This window comes from Alexandromys fortis, unplaced genomic scaffold, assembly GCF_014885135.2.
Source record: "Alexandromys fortis isolate MF-2015 unplaced genomic scaffold, M_Fortis_MF-2015_v1.1 scaffold_181, whole genome shotgun sequence".
Taxonomy (NCBI): Eukaryota; Metazoa; Chordata; class Mammalia; order Rodentia; family Cricetidae; genus Alexandromys; species Alexandromys fortis.
This window is the reverse complement of record NW_026068069.1, coordinates 3,028,003-3,052,848: the sequence shown is the minus strand read 5'-3', so window position 1 is coordinate 3,052,848 and position 24,846 is coordinate 3,028,003. Positions and strand designations below refer to the sequence as shown.

At 48.4% G+C, this 24,846-nt stretch overlaps 2 protein-coding genes across 4 annotated transcripts in view; one reads left to right on the top strand and one right to left on the bottom strand.

Annotated features, from left to right (window-relative positions):
- Nucleotides 1–24,846, top strand: part of Spmip10 (sperm microtubule inner protein 10) — a 497,054-nt gene that overhangs the window by 157,476 nt on the left and 314,732 nt on the right. The window lies entirely within an intron of this gene.
- Marchf3 (membrane associated ring-CH-type finger 3) overlaps nucleotides 7,346–24,846 on the bottom strand; it is a 144,835-nt gene continuing 127,334 nt past the window's right edge. Inside the window, exons 4-5 of one of the 3 annotated variants that reach the window (XM_050120909.1) lie at nucleotides 14,873–15,082; nucleotides 7,348–8,301 (exon numbers count right to left, since the gene is read on the bottom strand). In XM_050120909.1, coding sequence (XP_049976866.1) covers nucleotides 8,143–8,301; nucleotides 14,873–15,082 — 369 coding nt within the window. In that variant the 3' untranslated portion in view covers nucleotides 7,348–8,142. Of the gene's footprint in view, nucleotides 8,302–14,872; nucleotides 15,083–24,846 lie in introns of all 3 variants that reach the window. The other 2 variants (XM_050120908.1, XM_050120910.1) reach the window with 2 other exon arrangements.

The window sequence follows — 24,846 nt, the reverse complement described above, 5'->3', positions numbered from 1 at the left end:
ATCCTGTTAAAATACATTCGGCAGCGGAAGAATGGCGTTACATTAGTGAATCTTATTATAGTGGGTTAAAATAGAAATTATACGTATTTCTCAATGTTACTATATTTAATTACCTTAATAGCTTTAAAAATATTAGGAATAGAAAAAATTCAGCGAGATTACATGAGGGCAATTGGAGGAACTGGGTGCATTGTGCCTGAGAGAACAGCAGGCACTTTGCTGCCACAGAAAGGTCGGGATGGGCTGAGCCGCTGCGTTGAGGTGGGAAGGCACAGACTAGCGGGTCAGAAGTGCCCAGGATCCTCCAGCTAGGAGAACAAACACAGGCCCCAGGAGAGACACAGCCAGATTAGTGTTCTCATTGGCGCTCAGGGACTAGGAGGTGGCTAAGGAGTCAGGATTGGAATTGTATGCAAATTCCACGACAGAGCACAAAAAGTCGAGCCAACGGGGTGTGGAACAGCTGGAAATGGCAAAGACGTTGACTTTCATGACTTTCATGAAATGTATAAATTCACTTGAACCCCAGATTCTTTCATTCCAGCAAGACTGCTGTGATTTAAAACTTCTACACTAAAGTAACTAATTTGATAATAAATAAGCTAATCTGGGGGTGGGGGTGGAGTCGAAAGGCAGTGGGAAGCTGCTGTTCCTCCTTGTGGATGGGAGACTCTGGGAAGTCACAGGAGAAAGGTGCCACCAGACAGGCGGCAGCAGGAAATGGTCCCCTAAAGCAGACAGAATTCACGGAACTCAGCGGAAGACCTGGCTGACAGGCCAGGGACTGAGCAAGGGAGAGAGACTGTTTAGTGGGAAATTAACCTCTCATAAGGAGACACCTGAACCCTTAGACCACAGACAGGTAGGCTCCAGGCCTTTCGTGTTTTGGTTTTTCAAAGACAGGATTTCTCTACACAGCCCTCGCTGACCTGGAGCTCACTCTGTAGACATGGCTGACCTTGAACTGCCTCTGCTTCCAGAGAGCTGGGGTGAAAGGCTTCCGCTGCTGCCACCTCCACCCAGGTAGATTCCAGGACTGTTCAGAGACTGGAGGGTGGAAGGCGAAGCCATAAAGCTGGAGAAGGTGGTTCAGGAAAATACTTTCGCATTTGGAATGAGACAACACTTTAAAAATAAGACCTCTTGCAGACAAAGAAAACACAACCAGATTTGACTATGGAAATTAAGGATCCAAGCATCCCACGTGTCAACTTTAAAAGGGAGAAGGAGCTGGAGATGGCTCAGAGGTTAAGAGCATGGGCTTCTCTTTCAGAGGTCCTGAGTTCGATTCCCAGCACCCACATGGTGACTCACAACCATCTGTAATGAGATCTGATGCCCTCTTCTGGCATGCCAGATTGCATGCATGCAGACAGAAACATTGGATACATAATAAATTAGCCTTTCAAAAACAGGAGAGGAAATTAGACAGCCTGACTGGGGACATCACACTGACTGGGGACATCACACTGACTGGGGACATCACACTGACTGGGGACATCACACTGACTGGGGACAGTAGAGGTGAGAGAATGCAGCAAGAATAGAGAAATGTAAAGTTGACCCTGAACGAGAAAACAGGTTTGTAAGATTGGTGAAAATGAACACATAAATACTAGTGTTGTGACCGGAGAGATGGCTTCGTAGTTGAGAGCACTGGCAGCTCTTCCAGAAAACCCCGGTTCGATTCCCAGTACCTGCATGGTGGCTCACAAGTGGTTGTAACTCCCCTTTCAAAGGAGCTGATGCACTCCCTGGCCTCAGCAAGCTTTGCACTCTTGTCTACAGACTACACGCAGGCAAACCAACGAGTCCACAGATAAATCTTAAAAATATAATGCTAAGCCGGGCAACGGTGGCACACGCCTTTAATCCCAGCACTTGGGAGGCAGAGGCAGGCAGATCTCTGTGAGTTCGAGACCAGCCTGGTCTACAGAGCTAGTTCCAGGACAGGAACCAAAGCCACAGAGAAACCCTGTCTCGAAAAACCAATATATATATATATATATAATGCTAACATAGAGAACCGAGAAAGCAGCCGCTGCTGTGTGGTGAGCACAGAAACATCGAGGGTAACTTGCCATCCCATGACCCAGCATGCCCATCGGTGGATGCTAACCCAGGGAAGTCCCTCTTGTGGACTCCCTGCCGCCTGCGTGCCACAACGCCACTGGTTACACCAAGAGAACACAAAGTAAAATGGAATCGAAGCCAGTTACTACAAGCTAGACGTATGTGTAGGAACACACGCAGTAAATGGGGGAAATAGTTAAGTTTTTAATGTAAATTAATCCCAACACTTTACACGTTCAGTTTCTCTATCAAACTGTGGTGCTTTTTGGGGGGGGGGAAGATGAGAATTGGGATGCAGGGGGAAAAGAGATTAAAGTTGGGCGCTGGCTGAGCATCCTGGCTAAGGACCTGGAACACCAAGTTGGCTACCTGACTTTGGACCCCAGTTGTGCCTCCTCCCAGCTCTGCTAAGCAAATTCAGGTCATTTGATTTTAGAGTTGGCTCTTGTCTACTCTTTTTGTTTTGTTTTCGTTTTGTTTTTCCAGACAGGGTATCTCTGTGTAGTTTTGACGCCTGTCCTGGAACTTGCTCTGTAGACTAGGCTGGCCTTGAACTCAGAAATCCTCCTACCTCTGCCTCTCAAGTGCTGGAATTAAAGGCGTGTGCCACCACTGCCTGGCCTTGGTTCTTTTTTTTTTCCTTCCTTCCTTCCTTCCTTCCTTCCTTCCTTCCTTCCTTCCTTCCTTCCTTCCTTTTTCTTTCTTTCTTTTTCTTTCTTTCTTTCAGATTTCTGTCTCTTCCTGCCACCGCCTCCCCTTTCCCTCCCCCTCCCCCTTTCAATTCCCCCTCCCTCTTCTTCCCAAAGAGCAATCAGGGTTCTCTGCCCTGTGGGAAGTCCAAGGACCACCCACCTCCATCCAGGTCTAGTAAGGTGAGCATCCAAACTGCCTAGGCTCCCACAAAGCCAATACGTGCAGTAGGATCAAAAACCCACTGCCATTGTTCTTGAGTTCTCAGTAGTCCTCATTGTCTGCTATGTTCAGCAAGTCTGGTTTTATCCCAGGCGTTTTCAGACCCAGGCCAGCTGGCCTTGGTGAGTTCTGCTCTTGCTTCATTGGGAAATGGCTTCAATCACCAAGACTGACCATAACAGCAAACAGAAAGACAGGATGTCCCCAAGCAAACATCTAGACACTGTGGCTGTTGCAGGAGCCTACGGTTTGTGTGTTAGCAGTTGCCCAGGTTTCACTACCCAGTGTCAATTTCTCATGACTCCATCACAGAAGCATCAGGCTTCATACAGCCTGCTCCTCTGTTGAGAGGTCCTCTGTTCTCAGCCAAGAGCAATGCCAAGCCAGTTCTATCATGGTTCCAACCGTCACTTCCTTAACCAGTCCGAAACTCTCTCCCCACGCGTGGGCCCAAGTATCCCACACATCAAGCTTCAGGATCAGTCCCTGTTTTTCTCTTGAGGTATTAGGGAGCATAAACTTTGTGGTTGGTCTTCAGGTGACTTCTAGAATGCTGGATTGAAGAGGAAAGGAAGCATTTGATTGTTTAATTTCTTAGCTGTCTTTTCCTCCTTGGGTTCTTTGGTCTCTGCCTTTCTAAGTTTGGGAATTTGGGGAAGCTATGCGGGCTATTAAGAAAAGTTGATGGGCTTCAGATCTAGGACAAGGAAGTAGTATAAGCACAGAGATATAGCGGCTGGAGGGCCGTGTGCAGAAGGACATGGAGTGCCAGGGAAAAAATGGGGTCTGCCGCTGATCTCAAGTGTAGAACAAGGGTTTCCCGCCTCTTCCTCTGGCTCCTCTGTGCTCCAGATGACTGAAAACGAAGTGGCTGTGGCTATAGCTCAGATGGAAGTGACACTCCGTGGCAGTGTCTGGCAACTGCAGCAAGGGGACTGGGACAACTAAAGAGAAAATGGATTCTAAATCATCCCTTTTCCTTTTGACTGTTGGATCTCACAGTTCATCTGGGCCCAGGCTGTAGAATTCGTGTGCATCCCCCACGTCCTCTGTTCCTTCCCCAGATGAGGATACTCGGAAGCACATGCATGTGTGCATCACAGGGCAGACAAGAGTGTGTTGGGCTCGTTGTTGCCTTCCTGGCTTCCCTGCCACACACGTTTGTCTCTCCGTGATATTCTCAAGATAAATGGTTAGGAAGGGAGCATTACCAGCCAGCTGGCTGGGATCCTTTGCTCTGCTCAGATAGAAATCAGGGGTAGGCAAATCTTCCTGTTCATCTTTGACAGCTTCTGTTTGCCTCCATATTTGGCAGGAGAGTGTGGTGGCCGCAGGCTGTGGAGTAGCAGCAGGTGATACCTTCTAGCGTAACAGTACTCCGGTAGACTGTGGGAATCTGATTCTTAGTCCCACACTCTTACTGTTCCTGTACCGGGGCCCCAGGAAATAGGCGTTCATCATCCCTTGCCTGTAGGTGGCAGGGAATCTTCCAGAAAGGTCTAGGTATCAGGATCCCTCTTAGCCTGGGGTTTGAGATTCTTGACCCTAAAGACATGATGGCTTCTTGGAACTCAAGGTGAGTAGAGCCTTGCCTGCAGTTTCTTCTGACTCATTACCACCTTGTCATCCACCGTTCTCTCTGCTCTCTGACCTCTCTTCCCATTCCTGTCTTTCCTTCCTGTTCACCGGCTGTTCATCAGCTGCTGCTTCAGCTGTCAATCAGCCAGAGGCCTTGCTGCTTTCACAGATCAGTGCATTGACTGCTAGGCTGATGCTTCCCCTGACACTGCTGCCTCTTTCTTTGTTAGCGGCTCGCCCTGCACCAAGGTAGATCGCTTGAGAGAAGCCTTTTATTAGACTTCACGTTTCTGGCTCAGGGGAGGCAGCACAGGGCTGACTTCAATGAGCCCTAGCAGCCTTACACAGGCCGAGAAGGGAGGCTTTGGCCCAGCCACAGCCTCTATCTATCTATCTATCTATCTATCTATCTATCTATCTATCTATCTATCTATCTATCTTCTATCTATCTATCTATCTATCTATCTATCTATCTATCTATCTATCTATCTAACCAAGCATACCTAGCTTTGACTCTTTGGCATCAATCTCACAGCCACAAAGATTCAGGTTTGGACCAATCAGAGCCTTACCTGTTAGCACCAATCACAGCACTTCCTCTGTTAGGTAGCCAGGGGGAATGTCCTCCTCTGGCCCAGTTGAAAATGGTGGTGGCTTTGTTCCAGTTAGCCAGTAGATCCTTTCCCTTCAGATGGACGGACCCCTGTCTGTAGACTCCTTACCTTGCATAACCTCAGGTTACATGACCAAGAGGGAATGAGATGATTTCCAGAGGTTTAAGGATCCAAGATGGGTGCTGTTGCTGACGAAGACTAGGGTCCTCAGTAGAGCAGGTGTTCTCAACCTGTGGGTTATGATGGGGGTGGGGGGTGGGGGGCTTCCAAATGACCCTTTCACAGGGGCTGCCTAAGGCCATCATAAAACACAGACATTTACATCACAATTCATAACTGTGGCAAAACTGCAGTTATGAAGTAGCAACGAAAATAATTTTATAACTGGGGGTCACCACAATGCCAGGAACTGTATTGAAGGGTCACAGCATTAGGAAGGCTGACAACCACTGCACTTGGAGGACCAGGCACTAATGTTATTCTTGGCTACTAGAGGTACCTTTCTCACGGCCCTACATTCAACCTTGGGGCCGGGGGCTCTGCTTTCCTTCCTGAGGGTGGGTTCAAACTGGTAGGAAAGAGGCCTGGCAGAGACCTAGTACCAATGTGCTGCCCTCCTCAAAGCCCCAGGGAGGCTCTCGGAAGCACCCTACTTTTATTTTTTTTTATATATTTATTTATTAAAGATTTCTGTCTCTTCCCCTCCGCCGCCTCCCATTTCCCTCCCCCTCCCCCAACCAAGTCCCCCTCCCTCATCTGCCCGAAGAGCAATCAGGGTTCCCTGCCCTGTGGGAAGTCCAAGGACCACCCTCCTCCATCCAGGTCTAGTAAGGTGAGCATCCAAACTGCCTAGGCTCCCACAAAGCCAATACAGCACCCTACTTTTAATACTGCTTTTAATCTCATGACCCAAGGCAGCGGGAATTCTCCGCACCCTAACTCAGCAGATCCTTAGATGCCACCCCCTCCTTAGTTCAAGTCGGTGGCAGCGAAGAGAGGGGAGGGACCTTTCACGAAGGTTGTGCCATTCCCTTGAGTGGTGTCACTGGTTCCCCTGACAGCTCAGGGCCCAAGGCTGGCTGGACGTCATTTATCAAGTATATTGCAGTGCAGCAATTCGCAAGCAACCAAGCTGGACTCTGCTGAGGAAATTTAAATGCGTGGCAGCTGCGTGCAGCCAGCGGTGTCCAGCATTTTAAAAAGGTCAATTAAGAAACGGTTGATGGTGGTGCGGCTAATGACAGCCGAGGGGTGAGCAGGGCCGCGTAAACAGTCGGGCTGAGACCTGGATTACTGGAATTGAAGTGTCGAAGGGAGACGTGGCGGGGAGGGAACCTATTGTCATAAGCCATAAAGCACATCTGAGTTTCCCAGTGACGATCGTACAGCTGTTTCCCTCCCTGGGCAGCGCGGAGAACAGCCTGGGCGAGGACGGTCTGGCCCACCAAGGGGACAGCTGCAGCAGCGTCGTCAATCTGCAGACCCAATCGTTCCCCCGGTCCCCTCCAAGCCTCTGCCTGCGCCGCTGCCTGCACTCACGCGGTCCTGCTCCGGGAGCAGAAGGCGGTGCTGGAGCGGTTATTTAGAATGTGGGTCATGTTCCAGAGAGCCCGATTTTTCGTCTGGGTCAACCTTGTCGCCCTGTGCGTGTATGAGTGGGTGGCCAGGTGGGAGCCGCCCCAGCCTGTGTTTGCCTCAAAGACATCCGCTCCTGACTTCAGTGGACACACAATGCGGGCTAGGGGTCAGCCGTCTATGCTGTGTCGGATAAAAGGGAGACACGAAGCTCTCAGACAAAGTCTATTTTGGCCTGTGACAGAATTGGCTCCGTGGCTGGGGAAAGAAACTGTGTGGCACTTTTTTTGTTGTTTTTTTAAAATCTGACAACAGGGTGTTCGACTAAGCATCAGGCTGCTAGGACAGGCTTTATCGTCACATCTACCTCTCAGGCAAGAAATTCAGGAGAGCCACGGGGATGCTAATTGATATGCAAAACAGATCTAGGGTTCCTAGAAGCCACCCTGGATCCCCAGTTCCCTGCAAAAGCAGAAATGAAGACTTGAACTGAGGCGAGTCAGGGACGGGAACGGCCGGTTTTTTGCTCTTTTTCATTTTGTAAACCTAGTTGGGGAGCTACACAGGTTTGAAGAATTGAAAAGAAAGAGCCCTGCACCGGTTAGGCTTGGCTTTCACACACCAGATATTTATTATTAGAAAATAGCTTCTATCAGCTGTCAGTACCAAACAAGTGGAAAGGTGCGAGCTTCTTGCCTTCATTTTCCTCCTTAGTAATATTTAAATTAACAGCTCACGGTGTGGCGAGTTGCCACGCCTGCTTTTTCCCTTTAAAAACTGAATAACTAAATGAGGTTTAGTACAAAACACCCTTCAGATGTGACTTGTTCTGCAGTAATTACGCTGTCGCCTTGAGTAAGGGACATGAAAGAGATGAGAGAGACCACGCTGGCTATCAAGTTAGCCGCCAAAGAATCCACAGTAGAAACCGGGAAAAGAATAAACTAGCCCAGATAAAACCCATCCAAACCAAGAAACCAGTTTGTACATTGGCTTTTAAATTTTTTGATTATCGTCTAAATTATATATTTATATATCTATATATATATATTTGAAATAGTAATAAAAAAGGAAGAATTGAATTGCATCCGCAGCAGGACAACCTTCCTCGTATGGTAAAGAGGTGTTCCGAGAATCCCATACAGTATCTGCTAAATAGACATGTTTGGCAGCTTAGCAAGTATCATATGAGTGCAGCATTCATGATTTTGAAGTCAAACGGCATTTGCTTCTTTCTGGCCGAGTTCGTTACTCAGGCGATGTGGTCACATGGCTCCAGATGTTCTTAGACCCACAAGGCTAAGGGAAGGGCTTCGGGGTGGTGGCTCAGCGCAGGGCCCCCAGTGCAGAAACTTCCAAACAGTGGGTCTACCGACTGACCACGCGGACATCAAACAATGGTCTCCTTTGAGTTCCTCTTAGCTGAGTGGAGCCCCAGCAAGGACTGCTGATGAGAGGGCACGTTGACAGACTTTGGAATGAGGAGAATCACCCTCTGATTGGTCCGACGCCACTCGTTGTACAGTCGACAGTGGTACCGAAATGACACCTGGGGCAGGGGAGGAAAAGTACGAAAGGTTCAGAGGCGCAGAAGTTGACAGTCAATTCATGCCAATAAACACGCCATTTAAAGCTACAGTACTAGGGTGGGGCAAGGACCCTGGGTAAGGGTCTCTAGTGAGCAGCTGAGCCCGCCGTATCCTCTGTCGGGGCTGGCATGACTGCTTCCTTTTCTCCTCCACATTCTGGGAGAGATCAGGAGGTGAACAGGAAAACGCATTTCCTTCTGAGTTGGGATCTGTTTCCAGTCTAGTGGTGCCCTGGTTCCCAAGCCTCAGTCCTGAAGAAGCCTGACCAGAGAGACAGCCCCAAGCCCTGTCCAGCTGCGGACCCCAGGCAATGCAGCTGTCTCTTCTCCATGTTGCACAGTTAGAGGGGAGGGGTGCTGAGACTCCGTGTACTCCTCAGCAGCTTAGACTGCTCAGTGTAAAAGACCCCATTCGTACTCAGAAATAAAGGACGCCTTTCGTCCTGTGCTAGACCGGCTGCAAAAGTGTCGCCTGGCCTGACCATAGTGTGGAGTCTTGTGGTCAACACCGTATTTCCTTGTCTCTCCCCATGGGCTCCCAGCGTCTGGGGAGCAGAGCTGGTGTTGGCTCGCTGCTTCTCACAGTGTTAGACGCTTTGGATGTTGCTGGAAAGAGCTGAGTGAAGAACTGAGAAGATCCCATGTTTTCTGACCAAACAAAACACTGCTTCAGGTTTCAGGACCTACGTGTACCTTAAAGTGCTTGCTTTTTATCTAGATGCTTTAGAATGGGACACTTGTTTTAGAAAAGGCTGGCAGAAACTGATGGCCTGCTCAGAAAATTCAGATTTTACGACCCCCCCCCCCATTTTTAAAGAAGAGACAGGGCTTCACTATCTAGCCCTGGTTGGCCAGGAATTGGTTATGGAGACCAGGCTGACCTCAAATTCATAGGGATCTGCCTGCCTCTACTCCCAAATGCTGGCAAAATGTGTGTGCCACCAAGCCCAGTTGGAGACATACTTCTAAAATTAGGGGTGAGGACTGGGAGATGGCTCCAACAGACAAGGAAGTTACTGCTGACCCTGAGGACTTGAACTCTTGGGACCTCCGTGGTGAGAGGGGCGAATAGACTTCCCCTCCCCCAGAAGACAAATAAATGAATGTAAAACAAAACAAAATAAAACAAAACACCAAACTGGGGAGGTTTCAGTTTGAGTGCATCCAGATCCCTTGGTCTGTGCCCAGAGCTCAGAGTGACAATTCACTGAACAGTCTTGGGTTGGGGGAGTTCTGAGACCCTAGGGAGGGTCCACAGAGTGGCCTGATCTGATGGTTTGAGTACAGTTTCTATGAAAATAAAAGAAAGTAGAAACTCTGACCAGAAAAGCTCACATCAGGACCCTGGAATCCAAGGCCACCACTGAACATCTTGAGGTGAGGAGCGGATGCCCACACTGAGCACCAGGGAGGTTTAGTTGTGAAAATATAAGCTCCCTGCTCACAGATGTACTGCTTCCAAAACGTCCTGACCATGCTGGAGTGCATCCATCTTTTTTGTTTGTTTGTTTGTTTGCTTGCTGAGACAGGGATTCTCTGTGTGACAGCCCTGGCTGTCCTGTTCTGGAACTCATTCTGTACACCAGGATGGCCTCGAACTCACAAAGATTCACCCCCCCCCCCCATTCTCTTGTCTCTGTTCTACAGTGTTGCTGTTGGTGCTTCCCTGGAACTTGGAAGGCAGGTGGGAAGCCTGCTGCTCAGGGCCAAGTGCAGGAAAGATGAGGAACACAAGCAAGTACTAAAGAAGGGTTAGCAACCCGAGAAGTTCCGAACCCCAAACTGCTGACAGCGGGATCTCCAGTCAGCAAGCACCAGTCAGCCACTGGAGTTAGCCACAGAAGACGTGGCTGTGGGAACACGCAGGCAGTGGACAGGCACACGCCCAGCAGTCTTGTATGTATGGACATCAGTGTTCTTGACCCGGGATTTTTTTTTTTTTTGAATTAGAAATCTGAAGAAAAGGACGATGATAATTTTGAGAGGTACTGGAAACCTGAAGAGAGATCGAGCTGTTTCCTCTAAGCCAGCGCGGTGTGGTAGTGGACCCGCTGCAGGAGGCAGCTGCTGGGAGCTTGTTAGAGCAGGAGAATCCTGGCCCCTGCCCAGGCCTGTGGAATCGGAATCAGCCTTAGGCCTAACAAGATTCCCAGGTGATCTGAAGGGACACTGGAGCCTGAGAGGTGCTGATCCTAGGGACAGCAGGGCAGGAGTAAGGATTTAGCAGGTTCTGTGATCACACACACACAAAGCTCAGGGGTGTAGACAAACAGGTGAGACTATATTAATCTATTTAATTACTGCTAACTACCAAAGTCTGCAGGCAAATTCAATCAATGGGAACATCTTGAAGACTAGTCGCAGGGAAAATAAAGGAAGTCAAGCACAAGGCAGAGGAGACCACAAGTCTGCAGTGGCTCCGGGGCTAACATTTGCTCCTTCTCCAGATGCTCCAAGACACCCCCTCCTTACAGCACTTTATTATAGCGGGGGAGAAGGAAAGTTTAATTTAGAGAAATAAAGAGAAGTGGCAAGAACTGAAAAGATTCTGGGGAGAGAAAGTGAAGAGGCTCATTCAGACTTTATCTCCCTGGTTTTCAGGATAGGGAGAAGAAAGGGAATAGGACTTTTTTTTCTTTTTTAATTACTATTGCCTATGGGTTGATGTCCAAAGTTTATTCTCTTATTCCCCCCAGGACATTAACCTCCTGGCTGGGGTCTGTTTACAGTGAGCTCTGACCACAGAAAGGCTGAAGGAAGGAGATGTTAGCACCACACCTCCCTCTCAGGGAAGCAGCTGAAGTGCTGGAGGCCTGTGGTGACATCCCAGCAGGCTTTGGGAAACCTAACCAAATCTTCTCTTGGGAAGTTCTGGGGTAACTAAAGCATACGGATGGGACCAGGTTACGGGGTGCCGCCTTCCCCCGGTGGTCCCAGCTCGCTTGTTTGACTGTAGAACAGAAGAGATCTCTGATAAGGAATAGATTGACTGTAGAAAAAAAAAGCTTGAAAAATGTGGGTGCTTTGGCTCCTGCCTGCAATCCCTCAACTCCAGAGGCTGAGGGATGAGGATAGCCATGAGTCAAGACCAGCCCAGGTCTGACAACAAAAACCTTCAACTACAAAACACAACACAGTAATCCCCCACTCCCCACCCCCACATAAAAAAGTTGAAAGACTTTGTGGTTGTGAGCCAGTCCCACTGTGAGCATGGGCAGGCAGGATATAGAACTGGAGGCTCCTTCCACATCCAGAATTTAAATGATCAAGCCATGGGATGAAGGTCTAGCCAGGGATTTGGCCCTGCACCCACTGGGTTGGCCTTGCAGCATCAGTAATGTGACTTAGGAGAGATGCCCGGCACCATGGCACTGGCCTCTTCAGCCTGTCTAAGGCCAACACCCAGTTCACAGTGTTCATGCTAAGGTGGACCCAGTTCTCAGCCGTCTGCCTGCTCTCAGACTTAAATTCATGTGCCTTCCCTTTAACCATGGGGAGTGGAGAGTTTGGAGGGCCTGGCCTCCTGCCTTCAAGGTGGTGGGTTTCTAGAACACAGCAGGTTGCCTGGGGCAGGCCTCTGAAGTGACATTATGACTGGGTCCTTGTGGCCATGAGTTATCAGAGGCTCTTGGAGGTTTAGAGTGTCACAGCACCTGGCTGAGAGGCTTTTCCAGGAAGGGCTCCTCTGAGGAGCCAGGCCTGGACTGATGCCCTGTTTGTTTATCTGAGACATTTTCACAGCCGTAGTCTCCTTAAGCCTGACAGCTTGTTTACAATGGGCTGCTGCCGGAGGGCACTTTCCGAATGCTGTCAGCGCCTGAATTACGGCTTTGCCAGCGTTGCTCAGGACGGCATTTATCTGGGAAGGAATTATTCTATATTCAGTAACCTATTGCTGAGCTGACTCCACAGCGTGTGTGTGTGTGTGTGTGTGTGTGTGTGTGTGTGTGTGTGTGTGTGTGAATGTGTGTGTGTGAGGAGAGAGAGAGAGAGAGAGAGAGAGAGAGAGAGAGAGAGAGAGAGAGACTCACGCCAGTCAAGGCAGAGGAGAGTCATTCCTTCCCTCTNGTGTGTGTGTGTGAGGAGAGAGAGAGAGAGAGAGAGAGAGAGAGAGAGAGAGAGAGAGAGACTCACGCCAGTCAAGGCAGAGGAGAGTCATTCCTTCCCTCTTGCTACTCTGGATTTTCTGGAGGGCAGGGAGAAGGTAGAACCAGGGAAGACACAGGAAGATGACCTAAGTACCTCCCTGTCCTGTGGGAGGTACTTAGACTTACGTCACCAGATCTTAGGGTACTAATCTTCATGAGAAAGAACTACAACCCAAGAGTTAGCAATTCTTTCCTCCATTTCTCTCCAGGTAAGAAGGATGAATACGGAAGGTAAGTTATTTAGCTGTGGATGCTGAAACTTGCTGGGGTCTAAACATGGCCTCCGGATGCCAAAGGCAGGGGCCACACAGTGCATTCTGCAATGCTATACGCCATTCTAGAAAGCCTAGCTTAAGGTACCTTCTCCACTCCGTTCTAACTACCCGCCATCTCTCTCTGCTCTTCCCCACCGCTGCCCCTTTATCTGGCAGGTGCACACTTTACAGAGCACCTTTGCAGGATCTCCATTGGTTCCGGAGATCCAGCATGGGGGTTTCACCTTTCTTCAGCTTTTCATCATAGATATGGTTCTATGAAAAATCACAGACCCAGGAAAGCCTAAGCATGGTATAAAAATTATCAAGCAAACAAAAAACTTCCCCGTGCTTTACTACTTTCCAAAGTGGCTTACTGTGTACTCCTTTGATTCAGCCACACGGTACCAGGGGAAGTGGGTCAGAGAAGTGTCTTTACAAGGTGTGCAACTGACAGAGTGGGGTGCAGTTAGACTGCTCAACCCGTGTGTGTGTGTGTGTGTGTGTGTGTGTGTGCATGTGTGCATGCTCACTCTGGATGTGCATGAGGCCAGAGCAAGGCGTGGGTGTCTTAATCCATCCCAAACATTACTGCCTTGACCTTAGGGTCTCTTGAACCAGGAGCTCATCTGTTCAGCTAGGCTGATCGGCCAGCAAGCTTCTGAGCTCTGTCTTTGCCTTGCTCCCCCATAACACCGAGGTTACATGCAGAACCATGCCTACACTCTATATGGGTGTTGGGGATTTGGATTCAGGTCCATTGGATTTACGAACTTTTACCCACTAAGCCATCTCCCCAGCCGGGCTTAATTTCTTATTTCTAACCGTTCTCTCCTCATGATGAAAGCTTGGGATCAGTTTCCTTGTTTGATTTACAGCAAAGCAGGATACATTTAAAAAAAAAAATGTGGACCATTACAGGAGGAAAAAGTAGCTTGGGGAGGGGCTTCATTATGTGGGCGTTAAATTTCTGAACCAATCAGAAGTCTCCCTGAGCTCTTGGCAGCAGAATGCACCCAGCTTACCATTGTTTAAGTCATGTCCCTCTTCCAGAGGCTGAAATGTATCCCGTGACAGCCTGAACATCACCCATCACCGTGGGAGGGGAGGACTGGAGCCGGAAGAGCTCCGGATTAGTAATAGGGAAATGAAGAGAGGGTCTGATTGGCAGCGGAAGGAAGAGGGAGGGAGGTGGGGGGGAGCCAGGAACACTGTGAGGAGCGGTACTGTGCTCTGGGGTACGGGAAGGGTGCACTTTCGACAGGAAATACTACTGAATAACAAGGGACGTGCTCAGATTACAGCTGAGCCCACACAGGAGACTTAGACCAGGAAGTGGGAGGCTGGCTGGCTGGCCGGCTTCTGGACGCAGTCTCGCATTCTCGAGGGCGGCGGCCTCCCCTTCAGCCCTTCAGTTCTCACCGGACAGCACAAAGAGGGGGCAAAGGGGGCACTTTGTGGGTGCTTCCACCTGGTGCCCCAGCAACCAACAGATTGCATGAAGTTAAATGAATGGAAAAGGGGATGGTTACAAATTCTTCCTCCTACACAGCAGGGGCACTTATGAAGAAAACAGCTTTTCTTCAGTGGCAGCAAAGTCTTCTCAACTAGATAGATTAGTGCTTTTATGGGTAGCAGAGTCAATATCCCAACACACGGAATAATCATCAGAGGGCAGCGCCACATCCAGCAGGGACTCTAGACTGGGTCAGGATGCGGGGAGGAAATAGCCAGCAGGCAGGATTCATGACCTGGGCAGGAGGCTGCAGAGCAGCGATCATTCCTAACCTACCAGGGGCCCAGCAAAAGCCAGGAGCAGCCAGAGAAAGCAAGCACCACGCCTTAAACCAGTGGGAATCCTAGTCCACTAGACTAGAGAGGACTGGCGAGGGCCGGGAGCCTGGGTTTTCCTCCTTTCCTGTGCTTTTCCTCGCAGTGTGCTTGTACATACTTCTCATTCCTACTCTCAGCCCCCCAGGGCCACCAAACCACACAGGTGCGCCACGCCAGCCTTTGAAGGTCCGTTCTCCATCGGGCAGGTGAGAGGCGCTGCAGCCCTGAGCGGGGCTTGTGCCTGTGGTGACAGCGCTGCCACCCAAACCCCAGCGGCGGCCGGCGGGCCATACTCACTAGTGTCCAGAAGAGGTAAATAGTGAAGAGAGCCACAGTGAGTGCAATCAGTCCGACGGCCTCCAGCCGGCTACTAAAGTGCAGGTGGTCCACGGCGCCCCGCAGGCACAGCCAGCCGGAGATGGTGGCCAGGGGCGTTATGAACAAGAAGCACACCATGTCTCCAAACAGAGTCCGCTTCTCGTGCTGGGGGCCAGGGTTTCTGAGCCACTGCCGGGGAAAAGACAGGGAAGAAAAGTAAGGAGGGGGTTGCATGGCAGAGAGGGCTGGGCACACAGGGCTCTCAAGTTGCCTTTGCTTCAGGGTCTAGGCGACTGCGCTTTGGACCCACCTAAGATGATAAGGAAGCATTGAGGGCTTATTCTCACGTCTGTCCTTGAATAATAATGGCTACAACAGTTTGCAACGCCCATGCCGAGGATGACAGCTTTTAGTGAAAAGAGTTCAGAGGCTACTGTTAGGAACTGCAATGATCCTGCAAAGGTAGAGGGAACCCACTCTGCTGTGTTCTGTCGTGAGCCCTCCTCCAGATTTTCAAATGTGACGTCTTGGTGATTTTAGGTACTGTGGAACTCTGGGAGGTGGCACCTCAAAGGGAGGCAGCTACAGAGGTTATCAGGATCATGGCCTCAAAGGAGATCATGGGAGTGGGTTTCACTCTGTCGGCTCCTCAGGATGAGACCACTTGCTCCAACACAAGCTCTCACCCTGATGGGCTGCCTCAACATGACTGCCAACCTTGGCCTTACACCTTCAGAACCACGAGCTTGAATCAAACTTTTCTCTTTGGTACTAATTGTTTCAGAGATTTCCTTGCAGTGATGGAGAGCTGACTAATACAGAGGGTAATAGTTGAGGCCTGAGCTCATGCAGCCTTGGTTTCCCTGTCTTGACTGAGAATGTGTGTGCAGAGGAGGGTTAGCTCATCGGGCCTGGGGTGCTGAAATCCTTCCTGTAAATCTCCAAGAAAAGTCTATTTGCAGGACTGGCTTTGGATTGACTCTTAGGAAGTCTGTGTTCTTATAATAGCCTGGCTGATTTGCATGCCTGAGGCTTCAGGGCACAGGATCAGAGAGTTTATATCAATAGTGTGGTACATATTCCATGCCTATTTTTATTCTGAGGGTCTGTACTCCAGTGGCGGAGGTCAGTTTCACAGATACTCTACCACCCGTGTGGCTGACCCAGTCATTCTAAGGCTCAGGTGAGTTCCCCTGATGGACAACGCTTTACAAATATTAGTGCACATTACTGTGAAAATTAAAGCATATTTAGAGGGGGTATGGTGGCTTCTCCCCATAATCCTAATACTCGGGAAGAAGAGGCAGAAGGATCATGAGTTCAAGGCTATCTTCAGCTACATAATGAGATTGTGTCTATTTTTTTTTTTTAAAGTACATCCATCACCCATGTGACATCACTGGGAAAGGACATCTGGAAGCTGTGACTGTATCCTAGGTCCCTTGTCCTATTCCTTTAAATCTGTATCCCTGCTGAGTGGTGGTGATGCACACCTTTAATCCCATCACTCGGGAGGTAGAGGCAGGCGGATCTGTGAGTTTGAGGACAGTCTGGTCTACAAGAGCTAGTTCCAGGACAGGCTCCAAAACTACAGAGAAACCCTGTCTCGAAAAACAAAAATCTGTATCCCTTTGATGTAATGGACCATAATCTTGAATGTGACAGCTTTTCTGAGTCCTGCAAGTCCCTGAATCACTGCATCTGAGGACAGCCTTGGGGACCTTCAGCACACCATGAACGCAGTCACGTCCCTCAGCTGGCTTTTAGGACCCCGAGTGTCTTCACTTAGGATCACCTCTCTCCTTGCTGGTGCTGCTGGAGCGTGTGGGAAGACCAGGGATGAGGATGTCTTGGTGAAGGACTGAGAAGGAAATACGAGCTGCTGTTGTCACACTTGGTAACTGCCGTAGACGGGAAGTGCTCCCCCCAGCACAGTGGACGGAGGGTCACCATGCGATTCTGCATTTACATATTGGAGTCAGCGTTTACCAGAAATGAAGCTCAGTGGTTTCTCTAAGATTAGCATGAATGCACACCCTAAGAAAATGACATCGCTAGCGCACTTGTCCCGCCTAGTGAAGAGGCCAATGAGGCCTGAGAAGCGAGGTACCGTAGGACAGGTGATGGGGTAGGGTGGGTTAACCACTGTGGACTTGTCTTCCACGTGTCCCCCACCAACAAACAAGTTCCTGTATTGTCTGTCTGTTGACACATGCCCAGCCCTGCCATTTGAGGGTACCAGACAGGAGCCCTGCAGGGTGCTGAGGAGAGACCCCCCCCATCTGGCCAGGACACAGACTATCAGCTGTGATGGGCTGACAAGGGAGAGTGGGATTGACTGGAGAAGGAAGGGAGGGTCATCTCTGAGGACAGAAACTCTGAGGACAGTTGCTGCACAGAAGGAAGGCAGAAACCTCGGGAATAAGCAGAAGGGGCAGGAGGACAAGGCACAGAATGATGCCTTGGGGAGGGGTCCTTCCTTGTGTTTACCAGGATCCCAGCATGCCAGCTTCCTGTGATCACTCCCTGGGAAACTGGGTGAGATGCTGGAAGCAGTCAACCTTAGCTCAAAAGCGGCCATGGATTTATATTAGGACACAGAAAACAGGGCGTCTGCTTGTTTGTGAATGTGAATCCCACGTTATGAATATTTAACACAGACACCCAAATGATCAAGTGCAAATATATTAACCCTGCCGTGTGTTGTCATGCCACCTCACACGTTCCAGAAGCTTCAGAGAGCTCTCATTAATTAACATTTTCCTGCCTAAATACCGGCACTACCCCTAAGAAGTAGAGACTAGAAATAGGTCATCATTATCCCAATTTTACAGACTCACTGGGTTAAATGATTGCTCCATGAGACACAGAGGCCACAGTGAGGAGACGACCCGTCGGGCTCTCTCCATTCTCCGTGTCATCCACATATGCTATTAGTAAAATGTTTGGAAATCTAAATCGCAAATGTTACTCAGGCGCCTAAAACAATGGTGCCCAAGGTTTAGCAGGGCAGTCCCTTTCGAGCTGGATTTTCCCAGACAGGAAGTCGGTACACTCCGCTCTGCACCCACGTTTACAGGAACACGGCCCTCGGTAAACACGCTACTCGTGTGCTGAGACTGGCTCGCTTCCTTGGCTGCACCTTCCCTTTCTTTTACTGGGGAACTCTGGACATGTTTTATTTATTTAGAGAGAGGGTCTATGTATTTCTGGTTGGCCCAGAACTTGCTATGCAGACCAGGCTGGCCTTCAATTCACAGATATCCACTAACCTCTGTATCCCATGAGCCACTATGCCTGGCTGTCCTTTTTTCTTTTTCTTTCTTTCTTTCTTTCTTTCTTTCTTTCTTTCTTTCTTTCTTTCTTTCTTTCTTTCTTCCTTCCTTCCTTCCTTCCTTCCTTCCTTCCTTCCTCTTTCTTTCTTTCTTTCTTTCTTTCTTTCTTTCTTTCTTTCTTTCATTTGTTTTTTTTTCGAGACAGTTTCTCTGTAGCTTTGGAGCCTTTTCTGGAACTAGTTCTTGTATACCAGGCTGGCCTTGAACTCACAGAGATCCACTGGCTCTCTGCCTCCTGAGAGCTGGGATTAAAGGCGTCCGCTACCCCTGGCCATTTTTTTATTAACATTAATTTATTACTTTATTTATCTTTATGGCTTCTGACAATGTCCTGTGCAAAATGTATGGTCTGGATATGGAAGGAAATAGTTGCGAATCAGTATGTTAGATTTCCATTTATTTATTTATCTAATCTAGATTTGTGTGTGGGAGTACTTGTGTGTGCATGCTGTGATGCCTGTGTAGAGATCCAGAGGACAGACGTGGGTGTTGGTCTCTTAGTTTACACTGGTGGCCACATCAGGCTAGCTAGTACAAGAGCTACTGGACTTTCCTGTCTCTTGACTGGCATCTTCCTGGAGTATGACGGGGTGGGGGTGGGAAGGGCATTACAGATATACTGTATCTGGTTTTATAAGGTCCTAGGGATCCAAACTCGTGGTCCTTACCGGTACACACGGCAAGTGCTTTAACCACAGGACCATCTCCCTAGCCCCGTGTTTATCTGGTGAAGCAAACACACAGCACTGAGGGTGCAGCTCAGGGGCAGAGTGAAGGCAAGTATGCAGAAGGCCATCGGTTTGATCCTCACGACCCCCTTTCTTCCACAAAAGTGGAAACAAGCCTGTGACAGACACAGTCCCCCGTGTCCTGTGTTCTAACTATTCTCTGATCTGTTCCCGAGTCTAACCCACTTTGTCCGTCTCCGATTGTACTTGATCAGTACTCTTTCGGGGAGGACTTGCTTACTTTGTTGGTTCTGTTTTGATGAAGTGTTCTTAGGACTGTTATGCAAAGTATGTGCTTTCTTTGAACCCCATGGGTCACTGCCTCTCTGAGCAAGAAGAGAGGCAGGAATCTGCTGCTGAGAAAGACCGATATATACCAACACAGAGGTATTCATTCATTCAAGTAGAGTTTGTAACAGAATATTCGATTAGTTTAAATTTCTAACAATATGAAATTATCTAAATATAGGATTTATTTAAAATTGTAATGTTAACCAGGCGGTAGTGGCACACTCCTTTAATCCCAGCACTCGGGAGGCAGAGGCAGGCATACCTCTGTGAGTTCGAGGCCAGCCTAGTCTACAAGAGTAGTTCCAGGTCAGGTTCCAAAGCTATAGAGAAATACTGTCTCAAAAAGAAAAAATTGTAATGTCAAGTGATAATGTACATCTTTTGTTTATAAACATGGTACACTGCTGAGTAGAAAACCTTCTTCTGGACAGCATATATACTCTGGTCCTCTGAATGTAGATATATCTACATGGACATAGAAACTGACATTTACTTCAACATGGCATATTGCATGGGCAAGACTAGAGGAATGCTCGACAAAATAGTAGCTATACCTGGCGTGGAATTATGAGATTATGAGTAGTTCTAAAGTTTTATGAAGTACATTTTGTTTTCCTGAAATGAACATGGACCATATAGCTGTATCTATACATATCCACAAACACATATGTAGAGAGATTGGGGAAGAGAAAGGAAGGAAAGCAGAGGAGAGGGAAAGAGAGAGGGGGAGAGGTAGAGATACAGAGAGAAACAGAGAGGGGGAGGGAGAGAGAGAGGGAGAGATTAGAGAGTGACAGTGGGGTAGGCAGATGTCTACCTAGTGCACAGCTCCAAAGCGCTAACACACTGTACGGAGTCACGGCTGGGGTAGGCTCGGGGCTAGGGACTGGTGTTTACTGTGCATCCCCCTCTCGGAGTCCTGACGACACAGCCGTGAGACCCAGCCTGCAGTACTCCCCCGAATCTGTATCAATGAAGCAGGGGGTGTCATAACCTAGCTTAGGACAGCTAGTGAGTGCTAGAGGTGGGATTCAAACTAGCTTCCACTTTTTGCCCCTTGATTTCCATATTAACATTTTCATTTTACACCAAATGGTAACTCTGTGTGAGTACATGCGTATGCTAGGTTTTTTCAACATAGTAAGTCATGCTAATTTTATGGTGTGCAAGGCAGGGGGGGTATGTAAATCAAGTTGATGAATGGTTGGCTGCCCAGAATTTCATGGAAATTTTACACAATTTCCTGGGCTTTGATCTGTGTTAATTCTTTTATCTAACCAGAATGGGTCCAATTCCTGGGCATTAATCTTGTAATACTAATTCATAGCAGGCAAAGGGTCCATCTCAATTACTGTGCCTTTGCTTTTTTTTTTTTTTTTTTTGAGACAGGGTTTCTCTGTAGCCTGTCCTGGACTGCCATCTGTAGACCAGGCTAGCCTTGAACCCACAGAGATCCATCCGTCTCTGCCTCCTGAGTGCTGGGACTAAAGGTGTGCGCCACCACTGCTGGCTGCTTTTCTGGTTCTTGCAGGGCTTTTGCTTCTCTGCCAGTTACACTTACTGGATACACCTGAGCAAATTCTGCAGCGGTGCCTCATGGCCTAAACCTGCAGCAAATGGCAGGGGCGGTATAAGCAGCCTTGTTTTTCCTGCTGGGCCGCATCTACACTAGCAGTACCTAGGATAGTGCTGGCCACAGACAGGGTACTTAATCCTGAACCAATGATAGCAGTTTGTTTCCTAAGCCCTTACTATATAACGCTAGCATTATCATCTATGTGACACGTAATAATCCATACAGCAGTATTTGGAGCGGGCCCTGGGAGTCTGTCTCGGGTAGTATAGCACTAATGAGTGTGCTCGTAAGAGCTCTACCGCATCCTCATCCTTAGCAGTCATAGGTGAGAGAGAAGGCTCAAGCTGAATAGTTCTTATCAGTGCAAAGGGTATCCACTCATGGCGCCTGCCCCAGTGTGAGGCAGTGCCATGCCACCATGGATAGCTTCTGCAGCTAGAAGGCCAGCGCTGAACCGTTTAATCTTCCACCTCAAGCTCACACTTGGTGTTTAGCTGCATTTTAAAGACTGAGGTCAGTGCAGGCGTTGGGGGATACTAATCCATTTGGCATCTTTCACCTGGCAGGCCTACCCTAGTGGCTGCCAGGGGCCTTCTTCCTGCCCTGTTTTCTCAGGTACCATATAAAAATGGGGCATCCAGGCTTGACTCATGTCTATAATCTAGCATTTGGGAGGCAGGCAGCAGTCAGCTGGGGCTCCTGAGGGAGATCTTGTCTCAAAAAGCCCAAACAAACAAACAAATGAACAGACCAACCAACTCATGATGCAGACAAAAACTTGGCTGTTGGAATACCCAGGCAGCGAGCGGAGCTGCCTACTTTTCTATGGAAATCCCATTTTAATCACTAACTGGTTCCTGAATCATGATGCTGATCTATTCTTGGAAATAATTCAACCCACAAACAAACCGAGGAGAAAACCAACGGTAATTAGCAGAGTAGGGCTGAGACAGTCTAGAGTGGGCACGGTCTTTTCCTACCTGTGAAACAGTCTCCCTCACCGGCTGCGATGAACCTGCAGGTGGACAGCTATGGGTTCAGCTGAATTACAGCATCACTACGTTATGTCTCGAATTGGAGGGTGGGCGTGAGGAGATAGAACCCTCAGCCCTGAGGACTGCAAGTGAGTCAGCTCAAGTCCCCAAGCTCGGAAGGTCACCTGGTAGGTGTGGGCACTCGAACCGGAGCCCATTTAGGTGGCCGATAGTTCCCATCAATTGTGATACCCTACCCCCATCTCCTTAATTGAAGCCACCACTGAGAGAAGGACATTATCACAAGGCCCTGGAGCTGGAATTGAAGCAGAGAAGGCAAAGTTGCAGAGTGTACTCACTTGGGGTTATTGTCTGAATGTGTCTTGTTAACTTGGCCCTTGGCAAAATTATTAACCCAGCACTTACAGTTCTTGGATAGTTTTTTTTTAAACTTTATTTATATTTCATGTACATTGGTGTTTGCCTGTGCATATGTCTGTGTGAGTATGTGAGATCCCCTGGAACTGGAGTCACAGTTGTGAACTGCCATGTGGGTGCTGGGAATAAACCCTGGTCCTGTGGGAGAACAGCTTGTGTTCTTACTGGGATAGTTCTTACTTCAGGAGTGCATACATTCTAGGCTGAACTGTCTCAGTTTGTCCCTCAAGCCGCAGCACGGGGTAGGGGCAGTGTGATGAAAAGGAAGTATCAGGTCCACTGTATGTTTAAAAATTGGAGATAAAATCTGAAAACCATGCTTCTTCATTTGTCTGCAATAAAGAAGAGAGCGTGACCAGACAAACGCTCCTCCCAGTATTTGAATCTCTGGACCCCAGAGGCTGTTCGTGTGTCTCCTGGTCAGCTGGAATGGCACAGCAGCAGAAAGCCTGACTCTAGGGAAGTGGAGGAGATGCTCCCGGCAGCTGCCAACGCAGCCAGGCTGGAAGCGGCACACCCCACAGCAGAGCTTATCAGAGGATTGCTCAAGACTTGGCCTCCTTCCAGAGCTCTCGCTGTACACTTCCAACAGCCCACTCAGCATTGCCGCTGGGATGACTAACCGACCACCCGAATGTCATCTGTCTGACAGAGCCAGCCCGAGCCTTTATTTCCAAATCTTCTCTTTATCAGTAAATGACAACACTGTTACCCCCCTCACTTAGGAGCCATTTCCTTTCTGCCTCTTATTGGACTCTTGTAGTTCTTCCGGAAGTCTTGCCAGCCCCACCTTAAATGGACAGCTATGGCCTGTGCATTTCAATCCGCCCCCACGGCTACCATGTCAGTCTGGGTCCCTATCATGCCCTGCCAGGAGACAGTAGCTCCTGGCTCCCTCCCTGGCTAGTCAAAAACAACAGTCATTGTCATCTAGAATGCAGAACAGAGCGTGTACTGTGGATTTATAACTCCCTGGCAGTTAGGATAAAATCCAACCTGCTGGGAAATACGGGGCCAGACCGTAGCCTACCCTGCTGTTCTGGGTCTCCCACTAACTCCCCTTCATTTTACCATTTGCCTCTATCTTCTCCCATACAGAATGGGGTTCACTCATGTTCTTGAATGGTTGACTCCTTATCATTTACATCTTAGTTCAAAGACTAAGCTAAGACGTAATTCATTTTCTCATTGAAAATGCTTCTTACAGGGCTGGGGAGATGGCTCAGGAGACCAAGTGCCTGCTATGCAAGCACGTGGACCTGAGTTTGGATCCCCAGTGTCCATGCAAAAGGTGGGCATGATGGGTGCTCTTGTCACCTTAAAGGTTGGTGGGGAAGGGAAGAGGCATGAGGCAGAGACAGGAGGATCCCAGGGTCTTACTTTAAGCTTGTCTAGCAAATCAGTGAGTTCCAGGTTCAGTGAAGAGACTCAGAACAAGCAAGGTGGACAGCAATAAATGAAGGCACCAGGTGCCCCCCCATGTTCAAATGCACACACACGTATACACATGAACACCACATATACACATCTGTGAACATTTAACGTATTTTCTGCAGGGTGCAGAATGACTGAAGGGCAATCACTCCTTCGTTACTTATCCATTTGTTGCTACTCATTGCCATAAAACCTTGAAGACATTCACATTGTTTTACACACACACACACACACACACACACACACACACACACGATTTCAGGGCTGACTGCTTTGTGTTGGATAACCAACAGGAGGCTCATCTCTGGAAGAGGCTAATTCTCTTAATGTATTTCCAGAATTTATTCTAGCAATACCTCAGTGTTTCTTTTTTTAAAAATTGAAAATAGATTTTTCTATCTAATATTTTCTGATTAAAGTTTTACATCCTCCAGCTCCTCCCAGATCTTTGCCACTTCCCCCACACCAATCTATACCTTTTCTTTTTTTCAGCAGAAAACAAACAGGCATCTAAAATAAAAATAAATAAGTCAAAATAAAAACAAACTAGAATAGAAAGAAAAAAAGCAGAAAAAAAGAGCCACAAGAATAGATGTAGAGACACGTCATGGAAATCCCATAAAAAATAGAACCAGAAACGATAAAATATAAGCCAAAGATCTAGAAGTCATATGAAACAAAAAAACTCCAAAAATACCACTGAGTTTGTGGTTTGTTTTGTTCTGTTTTTTTTTTTTTTTTGCTTTGTTTTGTTTTTAAAAATACTAATTTTTGGGCTGGGCCTTGGCGGCACATGCTTTTAATCCCAGCATTCAAGAAGCAGAGGCAGGTAGATCTCTGAATTTGAAGCCTGGTCTATAGAGTGAGTTCCAGGACAGCCAGGGTGACACAGAGAAGCAATGTTGTGAACAAACAAACAAAAACAGTGAAACAAAACAAAATAGCTCATTTTTAGTTTATGAGTGTGAGTTTTTGTTTGCATATATGTATACATATCATGTGTGTACCTGGTGCCCAAAGAGCCAGAGGGTGGATCTCCTGGAACTGGAATAATGGATGGTTGTGAGGTACCATGTGGGTGCTGGGAACTGAACCTTCGGTCCTCCGCAAGAGCGGCAGGTGTTCTGAGCCACTGAGCCATGTCTCTGGCCCCAGGGACCTTGTTCTTATTTATTCA